This window comes from Cyprinodon tularosa, unplaced genomic scaffold, assembly GCF_016077235.1.
Source record: "Cyprinodon tularosa strain WSP-4 unplaced genomic scaffold, ASM1607723v1 ctg272, whole genome shotgun sequence".
Taxonomy (NCBI): Eukaryota; Metazoa; Chordata; class Actinopteri; order Cyprinodontiformes; family Cyprinodontidae; genus Cyprinodon; species Cyprinodon tularosa.
In genome coordinates, this window is record NW_024038977.1 from 62,237 (window position 1) to 87,025 (window position 24,789).

Genomic DNA, 24,789 nt, shown 5'->3' on the forward strand with positions numbered 1-24,789 from the left:
AGGTTGGGCATTTAATCATTTGATGTCTCTACGGTAGAGTTTAAATGTACATGGTAGGTGTTTTTAAAACGTCTTCCACTAAATTTTGAAGGATAATCAACATCTAGTTGACCTTATTAGAATCTAACTCAGAAACCTTTAATCTTACCAGAGTTTAATTTTATTGCAGTCATGGTTATTCTTTGCAAGATATGTTCATATAGCAATCTGAAAACCTGAGTATGCAGCGAGTCAGTGAAAAATCTGACAGATCAGATAAGTCCGCTGCCAGGTTTCAAAATAAACAACTGAAAAACTAAATCTCACAACCTCGACAAAACTTCAGCAAGACAGAGGGAGAACCCTCATATCGTAACCAGCAATGGATGCCTCTCAACCATTCCTTCTCCTAATTGCATCAACATACATTTGTATTCACCCAACAAGCTAACTGCTGGAACCCCTGCTTCAATAAAAATAATCATCTAATCCAGAGGTCTTCAACAGGGGGTCCACGACACCTAGGGGGTGCACAGTGGTACTGCATGTGGGTTGCAAAAGTTTGGGTTGATTAGACATTTTTTTATATTCCCCCCTGCAATTTCTTCCACTAATTGAAATATCTTTAAATCCAAATTATCATGAATTCAACACACTGTAGTAAACAGATAAATAGAAGAAGAAGATGTCTTTCAGTCAATAATGCACACATTCAGCGACACACAGGAGCTCTTTCAAACTGGGCACCGTTTCATTCACAACATCTGTCCCATCAACGAATAATCAGAATCAGAAATACTTTAATAATCCCAGGGCGAAATTACTTTCGTTACATGACTCCATCTGTAATAGAGTGACTATAGGACCAGTTTGATATAACAGAAATTCATACAATATACAGTATATAACTAAGGGTCCCCGCACCATCTTGCCATCCGTTTGGGGGTCCTTGGCCTGGAAAATGTTGAAGACCCTTGATCTAATCTATGAGTTTGTGCTTCCCCCCTTCAACTCTATTATAGCAGCCGGGTTCCTTTTAGTTTTTTTCCACCGCTTCCAGTACAGCTCTTTTTCCCATGAATATAACTTTAAAACATACTGCTGCTTTTCTTTGTCATGACCCTGTCAAAAAAGGTTGTTTTTTTTTCTCCTCCCACCTGGTCTCAAGGTGTACAGAGGCAGATAGTTTACTGTGTGGAAAAGACTACTGGGATTGCTGAGGAGCATTTCTGCGACCCCTCAACTCGACCTGATGACAACCAAACCAGCTGTTACCGGGATCCTTGTCCAGCAATGTGAGTTTGCCATCCAGACATGCTATAATTTAAAACTCACAGACCAGCAGCACATTTTCTTTTCTGCTGTACTTTCAGCTGTTAAAATCACAAAACTGTTAGTTTAATATGAGAATTTTAGAAAAGTTGGATCTGTTTTCGAAAATGATTTAAAATGTTTTTCTTTAGGACCTTCAAATAAGATTATAGCTATTTTCATTCATGAGACCCTAAGGAGAAATGTCCTATTTGTTTATTTTCATAAATGAAAAAAAAAAAGTGAACCTACAATGAATCATGCTAAAAGAGTTACACTTTTCAGACAATATAATAGATAAACACTTGACCATTCATTTTAAGCAGATCTGTCTTTTTTTTTTTTTTTCCTTTTCTGGCCTCAGCAGATAAGGAAAAACCTATTTTCTGCTAATGTTTTAAGTAAACACAGAATAAAATAAACTCAATTCTACTTAAAGTTATAAATTATGTTAAAAAGAAAAGAATGAGGAAGCGACAACCAGTTAGCCTGAGAAGTAAACTTACAACCCAATAATGTTATTAAACAGTAATAACTTCTTTTAATCAGAATAAATCAACAGTAATATTATCTTCAAAAATCCTAGTGATCCATATTCAAAGAAACCTGAAATCCCAATGAGTTGTTATCTAGAGGTTATAAAACACAGTTTATGTGGAGGCCTTCATAGATTTAATCATAGCATTCGATGCGCTGACAAAACATAATCTTTAAATAAACAGTTACTTTGTCCATGAAAACATTTTCCATTATAGCAGAAAAATTATTGTGACTCTGTCAAGATAAGGTTCCTAATTATAAGGTTTACTGTAATATATTGTTCCATTATTTAACAACCTAAATAGTGGCAAAGTCCACTTAAACCTTAGACCTGCTTTGGCTATTTTGAAAAATGTATTATTCTACAGACAAATGTTTGTTCTTCATTAGACTTAGTGATTGATATAAGTTGAGATCAAGAGCAGTATTTCTAATTACCGTATTTTCTGGACTATAAGCCGTTACTTATTTCCCACGATTTGAACCATACGGCTTATAAGAAGGTTCAGCTTTTCTGTGGATTTTTGCTAAACACCAGATGAGGAAGTGAAAATTGGAAAAAAAAAGAATAAGGGGCTAAAATTCATTTAGCACAAGAACCTGCTAGGCAGGCGGAGAAAAAATGTTCTGAGTTCACACATTTTGACATTTATTAACTGCATTAAAGCTGCGGAACCGATGAAGAGACTGGGCTCAACTCCTGCATAGCTGACAGTGGCGACAGTGATGTCGGGTGTAGGAGTTTGCCCTGAAATCGAAGGGTTGACACCGGCTTTCAGTGACACTTCACCTGCATTCCCTACTGATGGTGGTCAGAGGGCCCGGTGGCACCCGTTTATGGCAGCCTCACTTCTGTCAGCGAGCCCCAGGGCAGCTGTGGCTACAATGAGTGTGTGCGTGAATGGGTGAATGACTGTAAAGCACTTTGGAGTCTCCTGACTTAAAAAGGTGCTATATATTCACAGGCCATTTAAAGAGCTGCCGAAGCCCCATCTTTCAGTTGAAGCTTGTCACTATCTGATCTGTCCTGGAAGCACGATCCATCCTGCGTATGCGCAAACACAGTAGTAAGATCCAGGTCGGTGAAAGCTATGTAATGACGGTACTAAAAATATTTATTTATATACTTGGAACATTAAAGAATGATCTGGAAAAAATGTATACGTTTTGCATTCTCTCCATTGTGTTGCCTGATGTCATCATCGGACATGCTCAGAGCAGTCACACTAACATTTGAAAGGCTATTTAAGTGTATTGCATTTTTGGGGGGTTTTTAGAATATGCAATATTTACGCAAAAATAAAAAAAACATTCAAAGGAAACCCCCTCCTGAAGACAAAAGAAAAAAAAGTAAGAAAAACTAAGTATTGCCTACACGGATGTTATTCTGTTTCTGCATGCACAGGATGGATCATGCTTCTAGGTAGTGACAAAACTCTTTCTGCTGCTTTCCAAGTTGACAGAATCTAGCATTCCTCCTTCCTCCTCCATGGGCTATATGTAGAGCTCCCCCTACAGGTTTGGTGGGCGACAGTTCAGTTGATATCAGCGGCTTATAGCCCATTGTAGCTTATATATGTACACTTTCAAGTTTTTTTCAAAAGATTTGGTGGCCGTCGGTTATATTGAGGTGTGCTCTATAGGCCGGAAAATTGGGTATTATTATTTTACTTTTATACACTGTTTTGGCACTAAAGTGTAGCGTAATAATTTTGGTAAAATCAGAAAAGAACCTCAATTTTTGCTGAGAAGTTAAGTTAGCACTCTAAATCACTTTCACTCAGTGTCACAAGCTGGAACGCTTTGTCTTAATTTTTCTTAGTCTTGTGGAAATTATTTTTTTTTTTTTGCTATTGTTTCCATTTTGTTAACTTTGTCTAAATGGGAACATGATTAGCCTGAGATTTCTGTTTTACTTAGTTTCCTTACCTTCCAACTCTTCCACATGTTGTTGATTTTGAATCAGTGCATGTTTCATTAAACAGTTACACATGTTCTTTCCTGTTAATGTTTTCAGTTAATTGTGCCATTCTCTTTTTTTCAGACCTTTGAATCTGGTTGAAATCAAGGAGCTGTAAGAGCTCATGTGTTATTTGCATGTCTGTGTGGATTCTGCAATCAAAAGCAGAGGCAGAAAGATTGCTGAGTTCTTTACTAAGTCAATTCAACTTCCAAAGCCTATTACTTGTGTGATGATCTTTTAAGTCTTATTTAATGGGAGCTTGCTTTTTGTGTTTGGTAATGAAGTTGATTTTACAAACCGGATTCCAAAAAAGTTGGGACACTAAACAAATTGTGAATAAAAACTGAATGCAATGATGTGGAGGTGTCAAAAACAAATATTTTATTCAGAATAGAACACACATCGCAGATCAAAAGTTTAAACTGAGAGAGTGTATCGTTTTAAGGGAAGAATATGTTATTTCCAAATTTCATGGCGTCAACAAATTCCAAAAAAGTTGGGACAAGGCCATTTTTACCACTGTGTGGCATCCCCCCTTCTTCTAACAACACTCAACAGACGTCTGGGGACAGAGGAGACCAGTTTCTCCAGTTTAGAAATAGGAATGCTCTCCCATCCATGTCTAATACAGGATCTAACTGTTCAATCATCTTGAGCCTTCTTTGTTGCATCTTCCTCTTTATGATGCGCCAAATGTTCTCTATAGGTGAAAGATCTGGACTGCAGGCTGGCCATTTCAGTACCCGGATCCTTCTGCTACGTAGCCATGATGTTGTGATTGCTGCAGAATGTGGTCTGGCATTATCTTGTTGAAAAATGCATGGTCTTCCCTGAAACAGATGACGTCTAGATGGAAGCATATGTTGTTCTAGAACCTGAACACAGGTCTCTGCATTTATGGTGCCTTTCCAGACATGCAAGCTGCCCATGCCACAAGCACTCATGCAACCCCATACCATCAGTGATGCAGGTTTCTGAACGGAGCGTTGATAACAGCTTGGGTTATCCTTGTCCTCTCTGGTCCGGATGACACGGCGTCCCAGTGTTCCATAAAGAACTTCAAATCGTGACTCATCTGACCACAGAACAGTGTTCCATTTTGCCTCACTCTATTTTAAATGATCCCCGGCCCAGTGCAAACGGCTGAGCTTGTGGAGCTTGCTTAGAAATGGCTTCTTCTTTGCACTGCAGAGTTTCAGCTGGCAGCGGCGGAAGGCACGGCGGATTGTGTTCACTGACAATGCTTTCTGGAAGTATTCCTGAGCCCATTCTGTTATTTCCCTGACAGTAGCGTTCCTGTTTGAGGTTCAGTGACGTTTAAGGGCCCGGAGATCACGAGCATCCAGTAACGTTTTACAGCCTTGACCCTTACGCACAGCGATTGTTCCAGACTCTCTGAATCTTTAGATGATATTATGCATGGTTGATGATGATAACTTCAAAGTCTTTGCTATTTTACGCTGGGCAACACCATTCTGGTATTGCTGCACTATCTTTCTGCGCAACAGTGGTGGAATAGGTGATCCTCTTACCATCTTGGCTTCAGAGAAACAATGCCACTCTGAGAGGCTCTTTTTATACCCAATCCTGTTGTCAATTGACCTAATTAGTGTTAGTTGGTCTTCCAGCTGTTCGTTATTTGCTCAATATCCTTTTCCCAGCCACTTATTGCTACTTGTCCAAACTTTTTTGGGATCTGTAGACACTGTGAAATTTTGAATCAACATATTTTTCCTTTAAAATGTTACATTTACTCATATTAAACTTTTGAGCTGTCATCTATGTTCTATTACGAATAAAATAGAAACATTTGCCATCTTCACATCATTGCATTCAGTTTTTATTCACAATTTGTTTAGTGTCCCAACTTTTTTGGAATCCGGTTTGTACTCTAAATACCTCTGAAAAAGCTAAGCAGCAACACTGTTACTGAGAAAACACATGGAGGCTGTATTCTGATAGAGTATTTAGTGAGCTGACAAAAAATAGCATCTTTTAAGAATGTGGTGAAAGAAAAGTATGGAGTCACTCAAGGTTAAGGGGAAAATTTGATGGATTCACTACTGTTAGTTGCTGAGAGAATTTATGTCTATAATGATATTTCTCTTTGCTTAAACAAGGCTCAATATGTTAAAACTCTAAGATTGCAAAACTGCATCTTTTGGCTAAATAAGTTGAATTTAGTTAAAGAGTTAAATTGTTTTAAATGATTTAAAACATGAATTTAGACATAAAAAGACTTCTATGTATCACAACAAAAACTCAGGATAAAAGTTATTAAAAATAGAAAATGCAGAAAAGAATTACTAGAGAAAAAGCAGCAGAATTCAAATGGAGGAAGCTTCTTCTAAAAAACTAAATCATAATCCATCATTACTACCACAGAGCTTTGTCCCAGGGCCTTAAAGAGATGCATGTATAGATTGTAACTGTTTGGATGATTGCTAAATCTGCAATGGCCCCTTAGATCATGCAGGAACATCCGTTTGTTGCCATCCCAGTGATGCATAAATAGATGACTGCCTGAACAGAGCAAGAACTTTTCCTCTGTTGCTGATGGTGTGAAGCTTCATGTCGAGTAAATGAGCAGGGCAGATGGCCGTAATTACCTCTGCAGGAAATGCACAGATGGGGTTTTAGATTTTGGACATTTTTCTCATTCCCTCAGTCGCCAGACAGTTTTCTAGTGACGAAGCATTTTTTTTCAGAATGAACATGTATCTTGTCACTGTGAGGAGGCTTTTACAACTTTTCTTAAGGAACGGCAGCAGGATTCTGAAACTCTGCCTGATTGAAACCTGGGGCGGAAAATCGTCCATTGTCCTGTTTGGATCTGTCTACTCCTATATTATTCTCCAAAGTATCCATGCCTCAAAGAAATCAAGCTGTTGTAAAAGACAGTAGTGCAATGAAGCACTTGATAAAATGCCTCTGGGCTATGTTTCCATGTTTTTGGATCTTTCAAAATTTGAAATATTTGTTTTATCCATCCACTTATTTATTCATTTATTCCTTTATGTGAACAACAGACTAAAAAACTAAATCACTTCAGTTAAATAATTTATCTACCTAAGTCATCAGTAACTTTAACCTATTTTGAAATATTTTTACAATAACTGTTTAGTGATGTACGTTTTACATAAAAATTAAAATCCTTGTAAGAACTTTGTCTCCTCCACACCATCCATTAATTCCATGTACAACAAGTTCTAGCATAATAATGTATTTGTGGTGTTCTTCTATTTTTTTACTATGTCAATGCATGACAGCATTAAAATATGGGCCAAGTATATGTGTTTTTCATTTAACAAAATTTGCATTATGACTACAGTGATGTGTTTGTCATTTTATTCTTATTTGTGCTGATTATTGGAAAATTGTGCTTTGTTTGGTGCTTGTGCAGATGGTGGGTTGGAGAATGGCATAAGTGCTCAGCAAGCTGTGGTAGCCTGGGTCAGGCTATAAGGACAGTCCTTTGCATCCAAGCTGTGAGCGCAGAAGAACAGAAAGCTTTGGATCCAAGTGACTGCAACCATATCCCCAGGCCTGAGTCTGTATCCGTCTGCAACATACACATCCCCTGCCCTGCAGACTGGAGCACTGGAAGCTGGTCAAAGGTTAGTTTCTAGTGTGCTCAGAAATATTCCATGAGCTCTTTTACTGTTTTTTTTTTGTACCACATTAATTCATATTGCCAGTGTTTGTTTACACTCTTCAGGCTGTTATTTCTGAAATAATGGCTGATGTTTCTGGTAAACACAAAGTTTGCTACCTTCCCATCTTGCATTAAATTAGAAAGTTGATGTAGTTTACACAGTCAGATAGCAACACAGCTATACTGTTTATAAGATGCTGTAGACACTGTCGCTCTGGGTCACCTCACCTTTTCGGGGATTAGTTCCTCTCACCTGCACCTATGAGCATACGCGAAACCTGAGCATGCAAACTATTTTTCCCCTGTAAAAGGTCTTTATAAATATGCCAATGTTTCTAGAAATGCCCTAAAAAATAAAGATTTTACTAATTACACAGTTAGCTGAAAATATACATAAATGAAACCTAAATGGTCCATTGATGCCAAAGCAAAATAGGTATGCATTTAATCAAGCTGTTATTTTTAATATTTTGCATTATTCACACATTTATTTATGTCTAAATGTGGAACTGTTTCATCAAAAATTGAGAAACATAGAGACGCAGTGGAAGGAGCTGTGCTTGGCTTTTGGTTGCTTTTTATTACTGTCACAGAATCTCTGCAGCGCTGCATTATCTGTGGTGCCAGCATCTCTGTAACTGAGCCTCCGCTGTTTGGGAGTACAGTATAGCAGTTCTATTTGGAAATCAGATTCATGTAAGACAAATTATTTTTTTTATGTTATTGAACCAAAGGGAACTTACCAAGAAAGCATCTACATAAGTGTCATCAAGGACAAAACAAGTGAAAACAACTCAGAGTAAAATATGGTTGCATTACCTTAGAAAATCGCCTCTCTTGCAGAAACTGTATATACTCTAGGTGAACTATTTGGAGTAAAGGATCTGAAATATAGAATACTGGAGATACACAGTAAACTCTACTATATTTGCCTACTTTCAGATGAAGTAAGTATTTGACTACATTTCAAATTTAGTAAACTGAAAATTCAGTTTAGCACAAGTCCTTATTGTTAAATTATTGACCATAATCATTTTGGTCTTTATTCAACCACTTTTATAGTCTATGTTTTTTGTGTATACGGTTTTAAATCCCAGTTCAAACTTACTTGTACATGTAAATCCATTTAATTTCGACCTTTCTGCTTATTTCTTCATACAGTGTTCAGTAACTTGTGGTCCTGGAACGCATCACCGCAATGTAACCTGCTCCAGGAACACCGGGGTAGATTGTGACCCTCAAAACAAACCGTCGGCGGTCACAAGCTGCCAGGTTCGGGACTGTCCCTCGGTTTTGGATAATTTTGGAGGCATCGAATGGTCTGGCAGTGGTTGGATGAGCAATGAGGTGTTCAATGAAATAAATATCCTTTCTGAAGCCAAACCTCCCCCCAAATATGGCACCAACAGAGGTCAGCCGAGGAGTCAGAAAGACCACAATTACGTTGTTGAGGGAGATTTCCTCTACAACAATAACATTGAAAATAACCAGAATTCCATTGAAGATAATGAACCTTCTCGTGAAACCAGCGTTCACATCGACGATTTCTACTATGATTACAACTTTATCGACTTTCATGAGGACTTATTTAATGAACTTGGGATATTTGAGGAGGAATCGGAGGACAGTCACAGTTTAAACTCTCCGCAAGAAGCAAAGCCAACCCAGTTTATAAAAGAAGAGGGTTTGACAGAAACTCCACAGGTTCCCATTACTACTTCACCTCCTAGGTTGATTACAGACCTCCACCCTTTGCAAACTGAAGAGCCAGAAAGCATAGAAATAAATGTCAAAAAGGTTCACTCTGAGCAAGAATCTCAAGATGAAATAAATGACTTTCTGTATGAAGATCACCTTCTCCCAGTATCTGCCACCAGACCATCTCCACTGTCCACAACCCCAGATTCACAAACTGTACAAAAAGGTAAAAGTCTGATGCCTGAAGTTATCAGCACAAAGCAGAGTCTGGTTGTCATCACAAAGTGGCCTGTAGAGGATGAAACACGGGGTCATTCTGGAGAGCAGATGGAATATAACTACAGCGATTCCAGTGAGGAGGAAAATCACTTTTACCGTCTCACTGTGCCTCCGACACACACTGCTCCTGCTGCCAGAACTATAACCACTGATGTTACCTCAAAATTAAATGCTCGAAAGGTTGTTACAGCATATATATCTTCAGATGAAGATGTGGAAAGTTCAGAACCTTTAGGCGCTCCGTCTCTAGAGAAGGGAAGTCAGGCTGTGACTGATCTTGACAGTAATGTTTCAGAAATACCTCAAACAACCAGTCAGTACTCAGACATTCCAGGTGCTTTCACGGAGGAGGATTGGGATCTGAATCAGAATCGTTTTGCTAAGGGTGACGGTAACCTCTGGGATTCAAAACTTGAGCTCAGCACATCATCACCTCTTTTCTCGGAGAAACCCTCACCTCCTCCTATTCCCCTCCTTCTAATCTCAGGTAAACAAGACATGTCTGACTCTATATTTTCAACTGAAACAGATGTCAGATTGGATAAAATCTTCCAGGGAGCTACAAGCACCCCTCCAGATGGAAAACAGATACCTTCATACGCTGAGAAAACTGGAACAGACGGAGCATTCCAGCCTACTTCATTTTATTTGTCTGATTTTCATTACAATGATATATTAATTCCCTCTGTGGTGCAGAGCAGCGATAACAGTCATTCAGGAGCTAAACACCAATCTATACCCACATCAATCATTCCTAAACTTAGCTCAGCTCCAGCACAGCAGGTAAAATCAACGACACCAAGTGCTCTAATTCTCCCAACTTCAGCTCCACTTCTACATTCAGTCCAAACTTCAGCCTCCACACTGGTCAATAGTGCAGCCTTCTGGATTACTGGTAACTGGAGCTCTGTGAGTATTTTGATTTATTTTCCACACTCCATCTGTTTTTGCTATGCAGAAATTGAAACTAAAACAGCAACAGTTAAATACAAATGTATAAATCAACACAGAGGAAACGTAAGGCACAAAATATGACTTGTATGATTCTTACAGAAAATTCTTATTCATGCTGCTGCTGTTACTGTCTCTAACCCTTAAATATCAAAGTGTAAAACCAGTGGGGCATAGGTGACAAGCTGGTAAAATGGGATTCATGCCTCTTTGGCTTTCAGCTGTCAGACTTATATTCTCACAAATGATTTTGTCTGTGGGCAGTGCTCCACTAGCTGCGGTCTGGGTGCTATATGGAGGACTCTGATTTGCAGCACTGGCTCAGAATCAGACTGTGATCAAACCAAGAGGCCTGCACCTGCCAGACAGTGTTACCTGAGGCCTTGCTCCTCGTGGAAGGTTGGGGAATGGAGTAAGGTAGAACTGCTTGCTATATTACTCTCTATATTTTAATCTTCTTACTTGCAGGTTGCATTACGTAAATCAACAGTGTTTGGCTCCACACCAGACCAATTAATGTCAGAACAAAAAGTTAATTCCATTTATGTATAAATGAAATATCTTGTGAGTTTCATTGCTTTGTTTTGTTGTTGTTGTTTTTTTTTTATCTATTTATTTATTTTGTTTCCCAGTGCTCCAAAAACTGTGAAGGTGGAATTAAATTGAGAGAGGTTCAGTGTTTTGACCTGAGAGATCAAAGACCTCTTCGACCTTTCCACTGCCGGGCCATGTCCAGCAGGCCATTAGCACAAATGCCATGCAATGTACGGACATGTCTTGACTGGTACACGTCCTCCTGGGGCCAGGTGAGCTAAATAACAGGATAAATGAATGTGGTTGTTAGATCTCTTCTTATTTTATATTCATTCTTCTAAATGTGACAGAATAAGGGGTCATTGCACAATCTTTGAATTAGAAACATTGCATTTTTATACCTTTTTCTTTTTATTTATAATTGAGTGAGTTTTTGTCAAAGAAAGGCCTGCTTTTTTATTTAAGCATAGATTACCTAATGTTGTCACAGATGACGCAGTAAAGTGCTGTATTGTAAGCTATTAGAAAAGTTACAATTCTGGCATGTTATAGTTGTGGTTCAAATTTACCTTTATGCTATATTTAAATTCACTTTATTCTTATTACTCAGCAATACATAAGAAGCCGATTGCTTTTCTCTCACTTAGATTCTCATCTTACTAAGGCACAGAACTTCAGCACTCCCAAGACAGACTCTTGTAATATCCAATGCTTTTGACAATGCCTGAATATTTATTTATTGCATTGATAGGGTGCAGGTTGGATGCTGTGTTCTCAAGATGTTACTTATGATGCTTATTGCTTTGGTGGGTTTGTTTATGCATTTAGTGAGGATGAGATGGGGTAAGTTGCATTTGTGTGGGATTTGCAGCTGTACAAAAAAGGAGCCGATTTAGTAGAGCACATACATCTCTTAACACATTCAGTGCTGCTGCATCTAGGAGCATCCTCAAAGGTTCCACAGAAAAAAAGGCTAAAGCTTACACTTTTAGGGAAAGGTGTTGCAGTAATGTTTCGAAACTACAATACTAGCCCATTAAATAGTGTGGTTCTATGTTATGCAGAATACACATTAATAGCTCTTTTTGCATGAATTCATGTGTTACTGCTATCTGGTATCTAGGCAACAATTTTTGGAGTTACAGTGTTACATAATGACAAAGTTAGTAACTACATTAGCCTTTCATTGAAAGTCATCTAACTACTTTTCATTCATGTCTAACGCTGTTACATTACCTGAAATCTAACGCGTCACTTCATCTCGATCAATTAGAACAGGGATGGGCAATTCCAGTTCCTGGGGGCCGGTATCCTGCAACTTTTAGATACAACTTTGGTCCACACCTCTGAGTCAAATGGATGCGTTACCTCCTCAGCCAGTTCCTCCAGAGTCATCTTAATTGATTCAGGTATGTTGAACCTAAGGAACATCAAAAAATCAAAGGATACCGGCCCTCAGGAACTGGAATTGCCCACCCCTGAATTAGAGCAACATTTCATAACTGCACCTCTGCTTTGGGAAGAAATGTTTTCTGCTGGGACAAGCAGGAATCTGAGATCGGTATACGTCATACTGATTGGCTGAGAGGCTAAATGTTTCTATTTATAATAATTCACTCATTATTATAATGATTTATCCATAATGTGAGGGAACAAAGACTTTGTAAACATCAATTAGAGGCATCTGTAATCCAAAGAACATCCTCACATCATCTGAACACTGACTGACAGCTGGCTGCCTATATTTTGTCTTAACTCTCTGTCCTATTTTGTTTTGTCTGTAATAGTGTCCTGTCAAATTCTACTGCAAAGCATGTTTTATTTTTGTTAAATTGCTTAAGAAGCTTTTTTAATTTTTTATAACTTTTTTGCCTATTTTATAGCCAGTCGAAGGCTGTCAACGTGCAAAAATATGAGGTTCCAAAAAGTATAATTTGCTTTATTTTTTTATCATAAACAAAACCATAATCACATTACACTGCAACATGCTTGACCCAACACACACTCTTAACACTCATGGTGCAGATTAGCATACAATCTTTTCTAATGTGTACTTCTTTAAACTATTATTCAATGAATTCATTCATATCAAACTTCTTATGCTTCATAATAGAACTTCCAGTTGTATTCAAATTCCGATACCTTTAACTCTAAATGCTTCGAGACTTAAGATCATAACTAGTTACTATATAGCTACTTTCATTTTTAACTAGTTACATTGATCATGCAGAAACTAATTTACAAATATGTAACTTTTTATGGAGAAATATTAACTATAACTAGTTACTTTTTGAAGTATTTTCCTCAACATTGCCAGGCAATAATCCTGCCTTTCAGCTGAGATCTTCAGCTCAGGGTAACTTATATCTGACTTCAGGTCATCTGTGGTGTTGGTTCTGTTGTCTCTCGTCTTCCTCTTCACCATTGAGTCCCTATGAGGTTGATGTAATGTGAGGTATTTTTTTTGGTCAATCAAGCACTCTGATAATAACAAATTATGTATTGGTACTTTGAGCAATATGGGCAGGTCCTAAATTCTACAGGAAAAATAAATCAGCATATTCATACATTTTTAGCATCTAAGCAGAATAAAGAGATCTAAATTAGGTGTTTGGTAATAAACCAATGCAATGATTTGGGGATTTTGTGTTTTTTACTCAATTGTCCAAAATCCTCTTTTCACCTGAGAATATATTTCACTTTTTTTTTTTTTTATCCTGACACTCAAACGGTTTGCATACAAACACGTAAAAAGAAAAACGTAAAAAAAAAAAAAAAAAAAAAAAAGATCTTCATATGAGGAGCAAATTGCATGTGTCAAATGAGATGAGCAGTGGTTGCACCTTTATTGCATTGTATACCATAATAAATATGCAGATCATATGTCTATGACCAAACCATGCTGATATAATTGAGGAGGATATGCAGATGTAATTACTGTACTACCCAAAAAGTCATTTATCAATTCATAGGCTTTGTCTGATTATAAACAGTATGTGTAGCGGCTGATTCATTGCAGCGTTAGTGTCAGTATCTTGTAAATCTCCCCCAAAGTGTTGAACTCATTTCGTAATCCTGCCTAGTATCTCTGGTTTCTATCACCTTAATATCTTATATTGTTTTTGAGTTTTAATTTCATGTGATTTACTTAAATTTTGTATGGAAAATACTAATAATCTAATTTTGTGATTTTCAATAAACAATAAAAATTAAGTCATCATTTTCTGGGGGAGTCACAAAACTTTGAAACATAGCATTGATTCATTAATTAAGTCAAGTTATAAAGTTTCTCAGTTTTTTTAGGAAAAGTATTCTATTATTTTGTTCCTTTCTAGAGTCTGTACTGAACAAAGTGCTAGCACACTAAAGGGTGGTTATTATTCAGTGGTAACAAAAATGTTTCAAACTCATCAGAGAGAGGCGTTAAAAAATACTGCTGCTTTCTCTGTCTAACAAAAAGAACTGACAAGGAAGTTTCTGAATCATCAAACCGCAGCCAGAGCTTCAGTTTCATAAATGTTGGAGTAGAAATCAGTTCAGTAGAAATCTCAAAATTCTCTGTAATAAGCTCACTGAATATTTTTTCTGCACAATGTCACTCAGTTCAGCATTACTGCATTACAGATTTTAGCTAAAGCTTTAATATGTTTTTAGTTGCTCTTCTGATAGATATCAAAAGATATCCATTTAATCTTAAATTTAAATGCAAAAAAGGAAGTCATTACATAATTCATGCAAACCCAGATGAATTATTTTTATTAGACAGCCTTAATTAAGGACCTAAACACAAAAAGCAATTAATATGGTAGTTAAAGGTAGCGATGTGTGTTTGGCATATTTTTATAAGCCCAAATCTTTATTTTCTTTACTCAGTCAGGTGAAAAATATATCCCTACCCCCTAACCAAAGATGTATAATATGTTGGATGTTTGTTGCCTAGTGCTCTGAGGTGTGCGGAGGTGGTGAGCAGCAGCGCATAGTCACCTGTCCAGAGGATGATCGATGCGACCGAGACCTTCAGCCAAGCGCTATTCAATCCTGCAACATCCAGCCTTGTGCTCAGTGGCTTACTGGATCATGGGGACAGGTAGTCTTACATGATAATCAGTCATATTTAATAAAACAGTTTCATTGGGGCAGAAGAATCTCATTTACATTTCAACAACTTGTATTACTCAATTACTTTATAATTTCCATAAATTTCCTATTCATTTTTAAAGCTTTTCTCTCTTCTAGGGGCATTAGCATTGAAATAATTTAATATCCTGTATTATTATCAGAATCTTAATTGATCTTATTTCTATATTGTAATATGAAAAACATACATTCTGGGGGTAATGTGCCTCAATAATTCGTCCATGAGGTATTATCAATAATACCTTCTCAATTTAATTTCTGTATTAATGTATTAATCGGCTGTAAAGTTAATTTTGAGATTAATGGTAGTTAGTAGAAGGGAGGACTGATTTGAAGTTAATAACATGTTCCTCCCTAAAAGACTTTAATTTAAAAGACCAAGGACATGATCTATGGGTTTTGCATGTGTACAAACTGGTGCAGACTTGATAGCATGAGCACAGCTTATCTACTAATTGGTTGCACTCAGTCGCAGGGGCAATCCATCTAGTGCTAGGCTGCCCAGATTCAGTCCTTGAGGGCCACTGTCCTGCAGGTTTTAGCTGATTTCCATTAATAGCTTATTAAGGTGTTTTTTTTTCTGAAAATGCAATCTTCAGAGTCAGCTGTGCTGAAGCAGTGAAACCTCTAAAAGCTGTAGGAAAGCAGCCTTCGAGAGACAACTTTTTGCAGCCCTGATCTAGTGTGTTTGCCTTCATGAGTTTTTATAACATGCACTGATCAGAACATGTAAAAAACTGGGAGGAAGATATGCAAATGTAATTATGTACCAGATGCAATCTGATCAAACCTAAAAACTGATTTTGGGTGCAATTTCTGATGTTTAGGTTGTTTAAATGTTTGGTGCAAACTCAATGAACAAATTCGGTCATTCTGGCAAGAAGGGGGCACAATTGTAATAACATATTTAGACTGTCAGAAATCAAACCGAAAAGACATATCACTTATTAAGCAATGCTATCTTTGTGCTGCTGGATAAACTAAGGGCCAACTTGGAGTCAGTCACAAATAGAAACCATTGCCTTTCTTCTATGGTAAGAAGGCTTACAATGTCACATTTTCTTCTGTCTGCATTGATAATTTTAGCGCTCCATCACTGTTAATGGCTTTTCCCTGAGCACAGTCCTTGTGCTGTACAGTCCAGCAACAGATTAATTTTAGAGGTGAGGGGGCATATGGCTGTTTTCTAGCACTTGTTCACTATCATCACATCAAGTGTGAAACTAGTTTACAACAAAAAAAAATTTTTTCAGTATATAATATATCAAGTAACAAACTACAGCAGGTATAAATAACAAACGGATAAGGTGAAACAGTCTTCTTTGAGCTTGGTAGAGGAGCAACCACAAACCAACATTTACTGCTTACTTGTTTTTATGCTGTGGGAATTTCTAGGACAAACTCTTCCATGAATACATGGTGGGGTGTAGTGCAACCCTACATGCAACCAGTGTGACAAACAAATTGCATTACTGCTTATAGAGTGGTGTGTTTCAGCTTTTATGACTGTTGTTCACAAACCATGGTGCTAAAAATGCACAATGTTTTCTTTGAAAAAAAATTATCCATTAATTAAAAAATTCAAACTGTTACAAACATGCAGTGTTTCTAGAAAGATGATTTTACTGTTTCTGATTGGCATTGCTTCCAGAAGCTAAGACACTGACCTTGACTGGTGTGACAGTGGATAGGGGATGATTTTATTTTAAATTTCATGCAAACAGAAAAGTTCCTTTTTTCCTCATTTTCTCCACATAGAGATCATAGCTGCCATCGATGGGCAGTGCTATTACGAAATATGACTGCCTTTGACACATGCAAAATTAACCCACTGCTCTCAACCATCAGATCCTCATTTGAATAGGGTGTAAGCACTAATTTTACACTTGTTATCGATTGAGCTCACTATTTTAGTAAATTACCCTCAAAACTTATATTACATGCATTCACAATTTTTGGTTTGGACAACAAATGAAGCTCACCTTTTGTGGGATATTGCTTGCAGGGCTGGGTGATACAGAAATATATATTTATTATTTTTTTAATCCTTTTTTTGTTTTGTTTGGTACTTTCATTTCCACCAACATAAGTGTATTTTAGCTATTGAACAAAGAATACTTAAAAAGGTTCTCATTTAATGTACAATGGGAAGTAAGCTAATTGATCTTGACTCAGGTTATTCTTTCTTTCAGAATATTAAAGCTTGTCAAATAACAATGTTTAAATGATTGTAGTATATGTGTACTATAAATGTTAAGAAACTTTAAATAAATATTCATAATAAATCACATGTTACTGCTGGGTTTGATCACCTCCAAAAAATGTCTCCCTCTCTCATTTATAATGTCACTGATAGACCAAAGCTCTGCTCTCTTACCTATTAATAATAATTTTGCTTATTTTTAAAATTAAGATAACAATAACATGTGTTGGCTTTTTTGCCATTAAAGTATATTGATAAGTTTTATGTAGTTGCACATATACAATACAATATGTTTAAACTCTTCAGAAACTTTAAGAGTAAAAACAACTGCTGCTTAGTGATAGCTTCTAAACTTCAAAAAGTAGGTCCTTTTTTGGTACATAGGAGTCTTTCTCACTCTAGAAGAAAGCATTTTCAAAAAAGATAGCAAGAAATTCCTTTTAATTAGCTGTCTGATATTACAAACTCTGCCTGTAATTGGCTGTAAGTCTTGTCACGATTTCTTCTCCTCCAGCCTGCTGATAAAGCAGCTGGGTCTGGGTTTTTTTATACTCAGAAAGAACAAACCTGGGAATCAATCAATCAGGTTTTCCTCACAATGTAAGAGAGTCCTAATCCCCTTTACAGATCTGTTTCTGGTGCATGTTTCTGTTAGCATATTATGCAAATCTATTTTCACTATATCTACTTCTACTTTTTAAGTTCAATTTTTCTGCTTGAAAAGTAAAGTGTTCTCCAGGTTGCATTACAACAGCCTTATCCAGAGCACTTAGTCTTTACTACTGTATGTTAATTCTGATTTCGAATTTATTGAAGTGAAAGGGAAAGATTAAGACAAAAGAGATGTTTAGAACTAAATTTGTGTGGATTTAATTGAGTGAAATGGATTTAGCTTTTCTCCATTAATCTTAAACGATGAAACTCTGCTACCATCCAACAAAAGTCAAATTGTATTACTGAAAGAATGTGAGTGCTGTCAATTTACAAAAAAAAAAAAGCAAACTGGTTATTATAATGTTAAACATTGGTAAGAACGCTTACATTATGTTTTGAATGATAAACTTTTGTGAAATTTCCCTCAGTGTTCAGCTTCTTGCGGAGGAGGACTGCAGCATCGGCTCATCAAATGTGTCAACACAAAGGCAGAGGATTCAGAAGAATTGGATCAAGATCAGTGTGACAACAAGCTAAAACCAAACAACAACCAAAAGTGTAACATGCAGGATTGCAAAACTGCTCCCTCAGGTAAGTTATTTGTTGCAAACTTTTGTTGTTGTTATTTTAATTTCATCCCCTGCATAAAGGAGACTTTTGCACTCTAAGAAAAATAGTTTAGTCAGATCATATTCAATGTCATTCATGCATAGTCAACATAACAGTGAAAAGAGAAAAATCCATTTCATTTTGTCACAATGTAACCTTGCGATTTCATATTGTATTATGGGAGAGGGAAAAAAAAAAGCAAAGTGGGAGTTAATGGTCAGAAATCTTTTAGCAGCGGGTAGAAAACAGTCGCCTGAAGAGATAAACTTCAATTTCAAACTGAGACCTGAGTTGAGCACCTCCTGCGTTTTCTCAGTAATCTCTGTGCTTTCAGCATCCAGGAATACTGGGAAAATTATTAAAGATTTTATCTAAAGCTGCAGAACATTTTTTTAATTATTTTGCAGCACATTCAATTAATCATTCTCTCTCCCTGAATTTCATATAAAACAGCATTAAGTGATTTTTATTGTTTTCACTAACAGTATTTTAAAAAAGTGAGTACATCAATACTGTACATTATTATAGATATTTTACTTTTTCATGGGAACCACGTGACAAATGAGTATGTGTTGAAGTAGTCTGGGTACAGCTTGTATAACGATAAAAATGTCTGTCCCCTTAAATAGCTCAGCAAACAAACATTAATTTCTGGTCTGCTGGGAAAAAAAAGTGAGTTGCAACCTTAAGTGAAAATATCCAAATCAATCCTGTCAATTTTCTCTGCCTCCACCAAAGTAGCAGGAAGGCCTCTTGTGTGTTTGTGGTCTATGTCAGGAACATTTATACAAAGCACAAATGTATCATTGTTGTATTATTTGATTGTTCATCTTATATCAGATTTGTGTCATAAAATTCTCCAACATTATTACTCATTTCCTACCATCATGCAGCCCTTTCCATGTGCATGTGGGTCATTTACCTGATGAACAGATGGCATCATGGCACACAGTAGAAAGGACCAGAGGCAGTATGATATTTTGGGCAATGTTCTGCTGAGAAGTCTGTTCTGTCATCTATGTGAAATTTATTTTGACGCATAAAAAGTGCCTAAACATTATTGCAGAACAAACGCACCATTTTATGAAAACTGCCTTCTTTGATGGTTCTGGCCTGTTTCAACACAAGGAGTAAAATAGTTAATTTAAAGTTTTCACTTGGCTTCCAAATCCCCCAGATCCCGATCTAATTAAACCTCTGAGAGACATTCTGTACAAAGACCTTTAACCCATGGGGATCTCCCTGATGCCTGGTAGCATGGAACACTTTCAGTGTGTCTTACTAGTGTAGAAATACAGTATTATAAAAGGTCCTATTGGTTCCTTCTTTCTGTCTGCTTCTGAGCCAAAACTTCTGCATTCTTTATGTTTCTCTAGCAGATCTTGATTTTTACGCTTAAAAAAATCAAGCACAATCATATCAACAAAATAAGCACAAGCCATAAATGAGTACTGTTGCTGCCAAAGTAGACGGGGATAAATAAAGCAAGATTTCTAGATTTTTAAATATATTTACTGCTTCCACACAGCTGAATCTAATAATCACATGTTTTTTATTTGATTATGTAATTTAGCCTTTGATTGGAAGGTAATTTAACACCCTTTGGTCAGAACAGCTGAGTCTGTTATGTGCTTAACCGGGAAAAAGATTAACTGCTCTCTCTAAATGACGGTAAAGGTTTACCTAAGGCAAAGTTCTTAAAGAACACCCTGAATGTTTGGTTTATAAATGGCAGTAAATATTCTCAGTCATCCAGGTTATAGTCAGTAGCGTTGGAGTAGTGTTGAGATCCAGGCTTACAGAGTAGCCCAAAAAAAAGCCTTGTTATGGCTTAGAAAACATTTCTGTTCAATTTGCGGGTTTTCTACCCCAGACACTTTGAATTGAGAAAGCTTCCTGGATGTGAAGCAAAACATCTTCAAACTGGGAAAACCACATCCAGTGGGTTTGTTTTGTTTTTGTTTTTTTTTTTGTTTTTCCTTTGGGATTTATAGTTGACTTTATGATGGAACAGAATATAGTAGATTAATTTTTTTTTAAGCTCACACTACTTTTTTCTAGTGCTGGGCAATTGATTGTATTAGCTATCCAATTGCAACTTATCAAAACGTCATTTTTTAATCACAGAGGCATTTAGTTTTGGTGACATTACATTTAACAAGAATAATACACTAAATTTCTCATCCCAGCCCTTAAGGTAGGTAATACATTTAAGGTGGGTTTGCCGCCGTGCAGAATAGAAGAAAGAATTGCAGCTAGCATGCAGATCCATTCGTACACACGTATCCATACATTTTTTCCAAACAAAGGTTACAGTAATGTCCTGCAATAATGAACTCTGGGCAAGATGCCTTTTAGGGTCATTAAAAAGAAACCCTGGAGTAAAACATCCTCATGGTGGCGGTTAGTGTAAAGAAAAATCGTGATTGCAATATTAGTTAAAGAATAATGTTAATTTAGATTTTTTAGCAAATTCGTTCAGTCTTATACCCCTTCTGCACCCCTTTGACACCACTGAATGCAATATACAGATGTCAACACACCATGCCAGTCGCTTCTGATCTAAACAAGCCGAATCAGCTCTGTTTATATTCAGTAAACATGGTACTGGTAAGTGGGATTCGGACATTCAGACTGGCTCCCATCCATGTTGCTTACCCTTGTTTACTTTTCTGATTTCCGTCGCACTGTCGACATCATCAACACTCACCCAGCATGATGAAGTCATCACAGTGGTGGGGGGCAGTGACCACGCAGCTTTCCAGCAGGGGGTCAGACTCTGCTTTTCAGTCAAAAGGAAAAAGAGCCAAAAGCTGATTGTTAGCAGGTGGGAAAGCGGCTTTAGTTTATTCTGTTGGTATCCAGAAGAAAGTGAATCCTAAAGGCAAAAGCTCTTAATTCATTCTTTCATTTATTTCCTCATACCAATCTAGAGCCATGAGATATTGGGTTTAACAAAATGGCCCGAAAATATAATCCAGCAAAATAAACTGGATAGAATGTTGGGGTTTCCCTACCTGGTATGTCTAATAAGCTATGTTTAAATAATTTATTTGCTTGTTTCATTTTAACCTAATGTAGAAGTATTGACTCCCTTCTCATCCTATTCCTTGATGTATCCTTTTATTTAGATTAGTATGATGGATCCATCTTAGCAGATTGTTCGCAGGATGTCTAAAGATTCAGCTTTGATCTGTTAAAACCTCTGGTTGGAGAGAGACGGTTAAAGGTAAAACCTAATTTTCTGTTGATACCAGTCATTTCAAGCTTGCTTTCAGAAATGTTAAATGGTGAGCTTTGTTTTTCCACTACAGCACGAGATAAAGGGAATGACAAACAAAAGCTTTTACCTTAAAGGTTGTGATGATTTAGAGCTGAAATAAAATCTAAGTTTCACTTTCTTCTATTGACTATTTCATATACAATGCTAATATAAATGTGCACTTTAAAATCAATGTGAGAAGGTTTGTTTTGGCTTCATAAGTCAGAAAAGTTACCTTGAATTTGAGCTTTAGGGTGATAAAGAACATCAAATCTGAGATTTTTTCTCTGCATAAACTTTGCTGTATTTTGCTCTCAGCATTACTGATATCAGTCTGGAATTTAGAAGCTCTCGCTTCTGAAGGCCACATCACAGACCAGTCGAGAAGCTGACTAGAGTCATATCAATGGGATTTTTTGTTAACAAGATCCTCATAGAATAAGCTGAAGTTCTTCTTCAGAAGATGGTTGCTAACAGGCAGCTCTTCAGAATAGGGCTTTACTCGAACCCTTGTTAGAAATTTAAAGTTGAACTTTGGTATAGTCACTCTATAATATTTATACAAGTTCATTTCTGGGTTTGATGTTAATGCCTCTTTGAAGTCTGTTGCCAAAGAAACTCCCATTTAGGCACATCATTTGACATTTTGTTTAACTCGAGTAAAGGGATGGACTCTTTAAAGTGTGGTTAATGGCTCCACTATAGAATAAATGTACCTCACAACTCACATGCACTGAATGTCAATGTTAAAAAAAAAAGTTTTGTCTTTTTTTCTTACTCAAAGTTAGAAAGGAATAGAACAATAATTCATCATCATATGCAGCTGCAAGATTAACCTGTTAAAACCTGTCTGATAGGCTAAACAGTCCATGGAATTAAACAAGAGCCAGACCATCAAAATAGATTTGTTATCTCCAGCCCATTAGCAGTGAAAGAGCATCATTGCAATCGCGTGTGTGTATATACATATATATATATATATATATATATATATATATATATATATATATATATATATATATATTAGTGCTGTCAATCGATTAAATTTTTTTAATCGCGATTAATCGCATCAATGCCTAATTTGACTCGCGATTAATCGCATTTTAATCACAAATTTTTTTTCTGATTGAAAATCATTTAAATACTCTCGATGACATACAAAAAATACATACAGGCTAGGTTTGTGCCAATGTGCTTTTTTTTTTATGAAAACAGGTCACAGACACTGATTTATGCCATAGAAACATATGGCAAGAAGATGGGGAGGCATGTAGCAAAAAATAACAAATATGTAGGCAAAAAAAGGCCCTGAAAACAGGCTGATGTAAAAGACAGTCTTTACAGTTAATACAGTCTTTTGAACAAAGACAAGCATTTTACCCTACTGCTTTAAAATTTAGTAGAGTTAACATTAGATGTTAATTAACCAAGGTAATAATGAACAATTTTCAATCAATACATCAAAATCAATAGACCGACATCACTAGATGGAGGTAGTCTATGCTCTAGAAAGTTACTTTTCAGTCTCTTAACAAAAATGAGAACACACACACCCACCCACACACACACACACGATACTGACCTGTGGCGTACACAGACAGCAAGAGTGCCGTAGCAGATTCCATTTCACCTCAGTAATCTGTTTTCTCAGCGTATTTCAGGTTGCTACTAGCCACCAGACACTCAACTTGTTTGTTGGTGGTGGGGCTTAAAGAAAAGGCACTAGCGCTACCCAGTGTATGAGCGTCTTTTTTCCTTGAGGAGCTCCGCTCTCGCAGCCTATGGAAAATTCATAGACTGGGGGAAAATAGCCCCGCCTTCCTGCAGGCTGCAGCGGGATGTACTTGGAAAATTGTACCATAAAACCACATAGCGTTAATCTCACGTTAAAAAAATTATCGCCATTAAAATGGCCTCGCGTTAACGCGATAATAACGCGATAATTTTGACAGCACTAATATCTATATATATATATATATATATATATATATATATATATACAGTCAGGGCCAGAAATATTTGGACAGTAACAAAATTTTCGCGAGTTGGGCTCTGCATGCCACCGCATTGGATTTGAAATGAAACCTTTACAACAGAATTCAAGTGCAGATTGTAACGTTTAATTTAAAGGGTTGAACAAAAATATCTGATAGAAAATGTAGGAATTGTACACATTTCTTTACAAACACTCCACATTTTAGGAGCTCAAAAGTAATTGGACAAATGAACATAACCCAAACAAAATATATTTTTTTCAATATTTTGTTGCGAATCCTTTGGAGGCAATCACTGCCTTAGGTCTGGAACCCATGGACATCACCAAACGCTGGGTTTCCTCCTTCTTAATGCTTTGCCAGGCCTTTACAGCCGCAGTCTTCAGGTCTTGCTTGTTTGTGGGTCTTTCCGTCTGAAGTCTGGATTTGAGCAAGTGAAATGCATGCTCAATTGGGTTAAGATCTGGTGATTGACTTGGCCATTGCAGAATGTTCCACTTTTTTGCACTCATGAACTCCTGGGTAGCTTTGGCTGTATGCTTGGGGTCATTGTCCATCTGTACTGTGAAGCGCCGTCCGATCAACTTTGCAGCATTTGGTTGAATCTGGGCTGAAATTATATCCCGGTACACTTCAGAATTCATCCGGCTACTCTTGTCTGCTGTTATGTCATCAATAAACACAAGTGACCCAGTGCCATTGAAAGCCATGCATGCCCATGCCATCACGTTGCCTCCACCATGTTTTACAGAGGATGTGGTGTGCCTTGGATCATGTGCCGTTCCCTTTCTTCTCCAAACTTTTTTCTTCCCATCATTCTGGTACAGGTTGATCTTTGTCTCATCTGTCCATAGAATACTTTTCCAGAACTGGGCTGGCTTCTTGAGGTGTTTTTCGGCAAATTTAACTCTGGCCTGTCTATTTTTGGAATTGATGAATGGTTTGCATCTAGATGTGAACCCTTTGTATTTACTTTCATGGAGTCTTCTCTTTACTGTTGACTTAGAGACGGATACACCT

The 24,789-nt window shown here is 37.0% G+C and overlaps 1 protein-coding gene across 1 annotated transcript in view; it reads left to right on the top strand.

Annotated features, from left to right (window-relative positions):
• The window catches only part of LOC119786457 (A disintegrin and metalloproteinase with thrombospondin motifs 7), a gene marked incomplete at its 5' end in the record, with an annotated part of 97,868 nt that overhangs the window by 48,471 nt on the left and 24,608 nt on the right, over positions 1-24,789 (top strand). Inside the window, 7 exons of the mRNA XM_038289825.1 lie at positions 1,148-1,274; positions 7,197-7,410; positions 8,610-10,334; positions 10,641-10,793; positions 11,009-11,182; positions 14,851-14,997; positions 18,333-18,495. Coding sequence (XP_038145753.1) covers positions 1,148-1,274; positions 7,197-7,410; positions 8,610-10,334; positions 10,641-10,793; positions 11,009-11,182; positions 14,851-14,997; positions 18,333-18,495 — 2,703 coding nt within the window. The remainder of the gene's footprint in view (positions 1-1,147; positions 1,275-7,196; positions 7,411-8,609; positions 10,335-10,640; positions 10,794-11,008; positions 11,183-14,850; positions 14,998-18,332; positions 18,496-24,789) is intronic.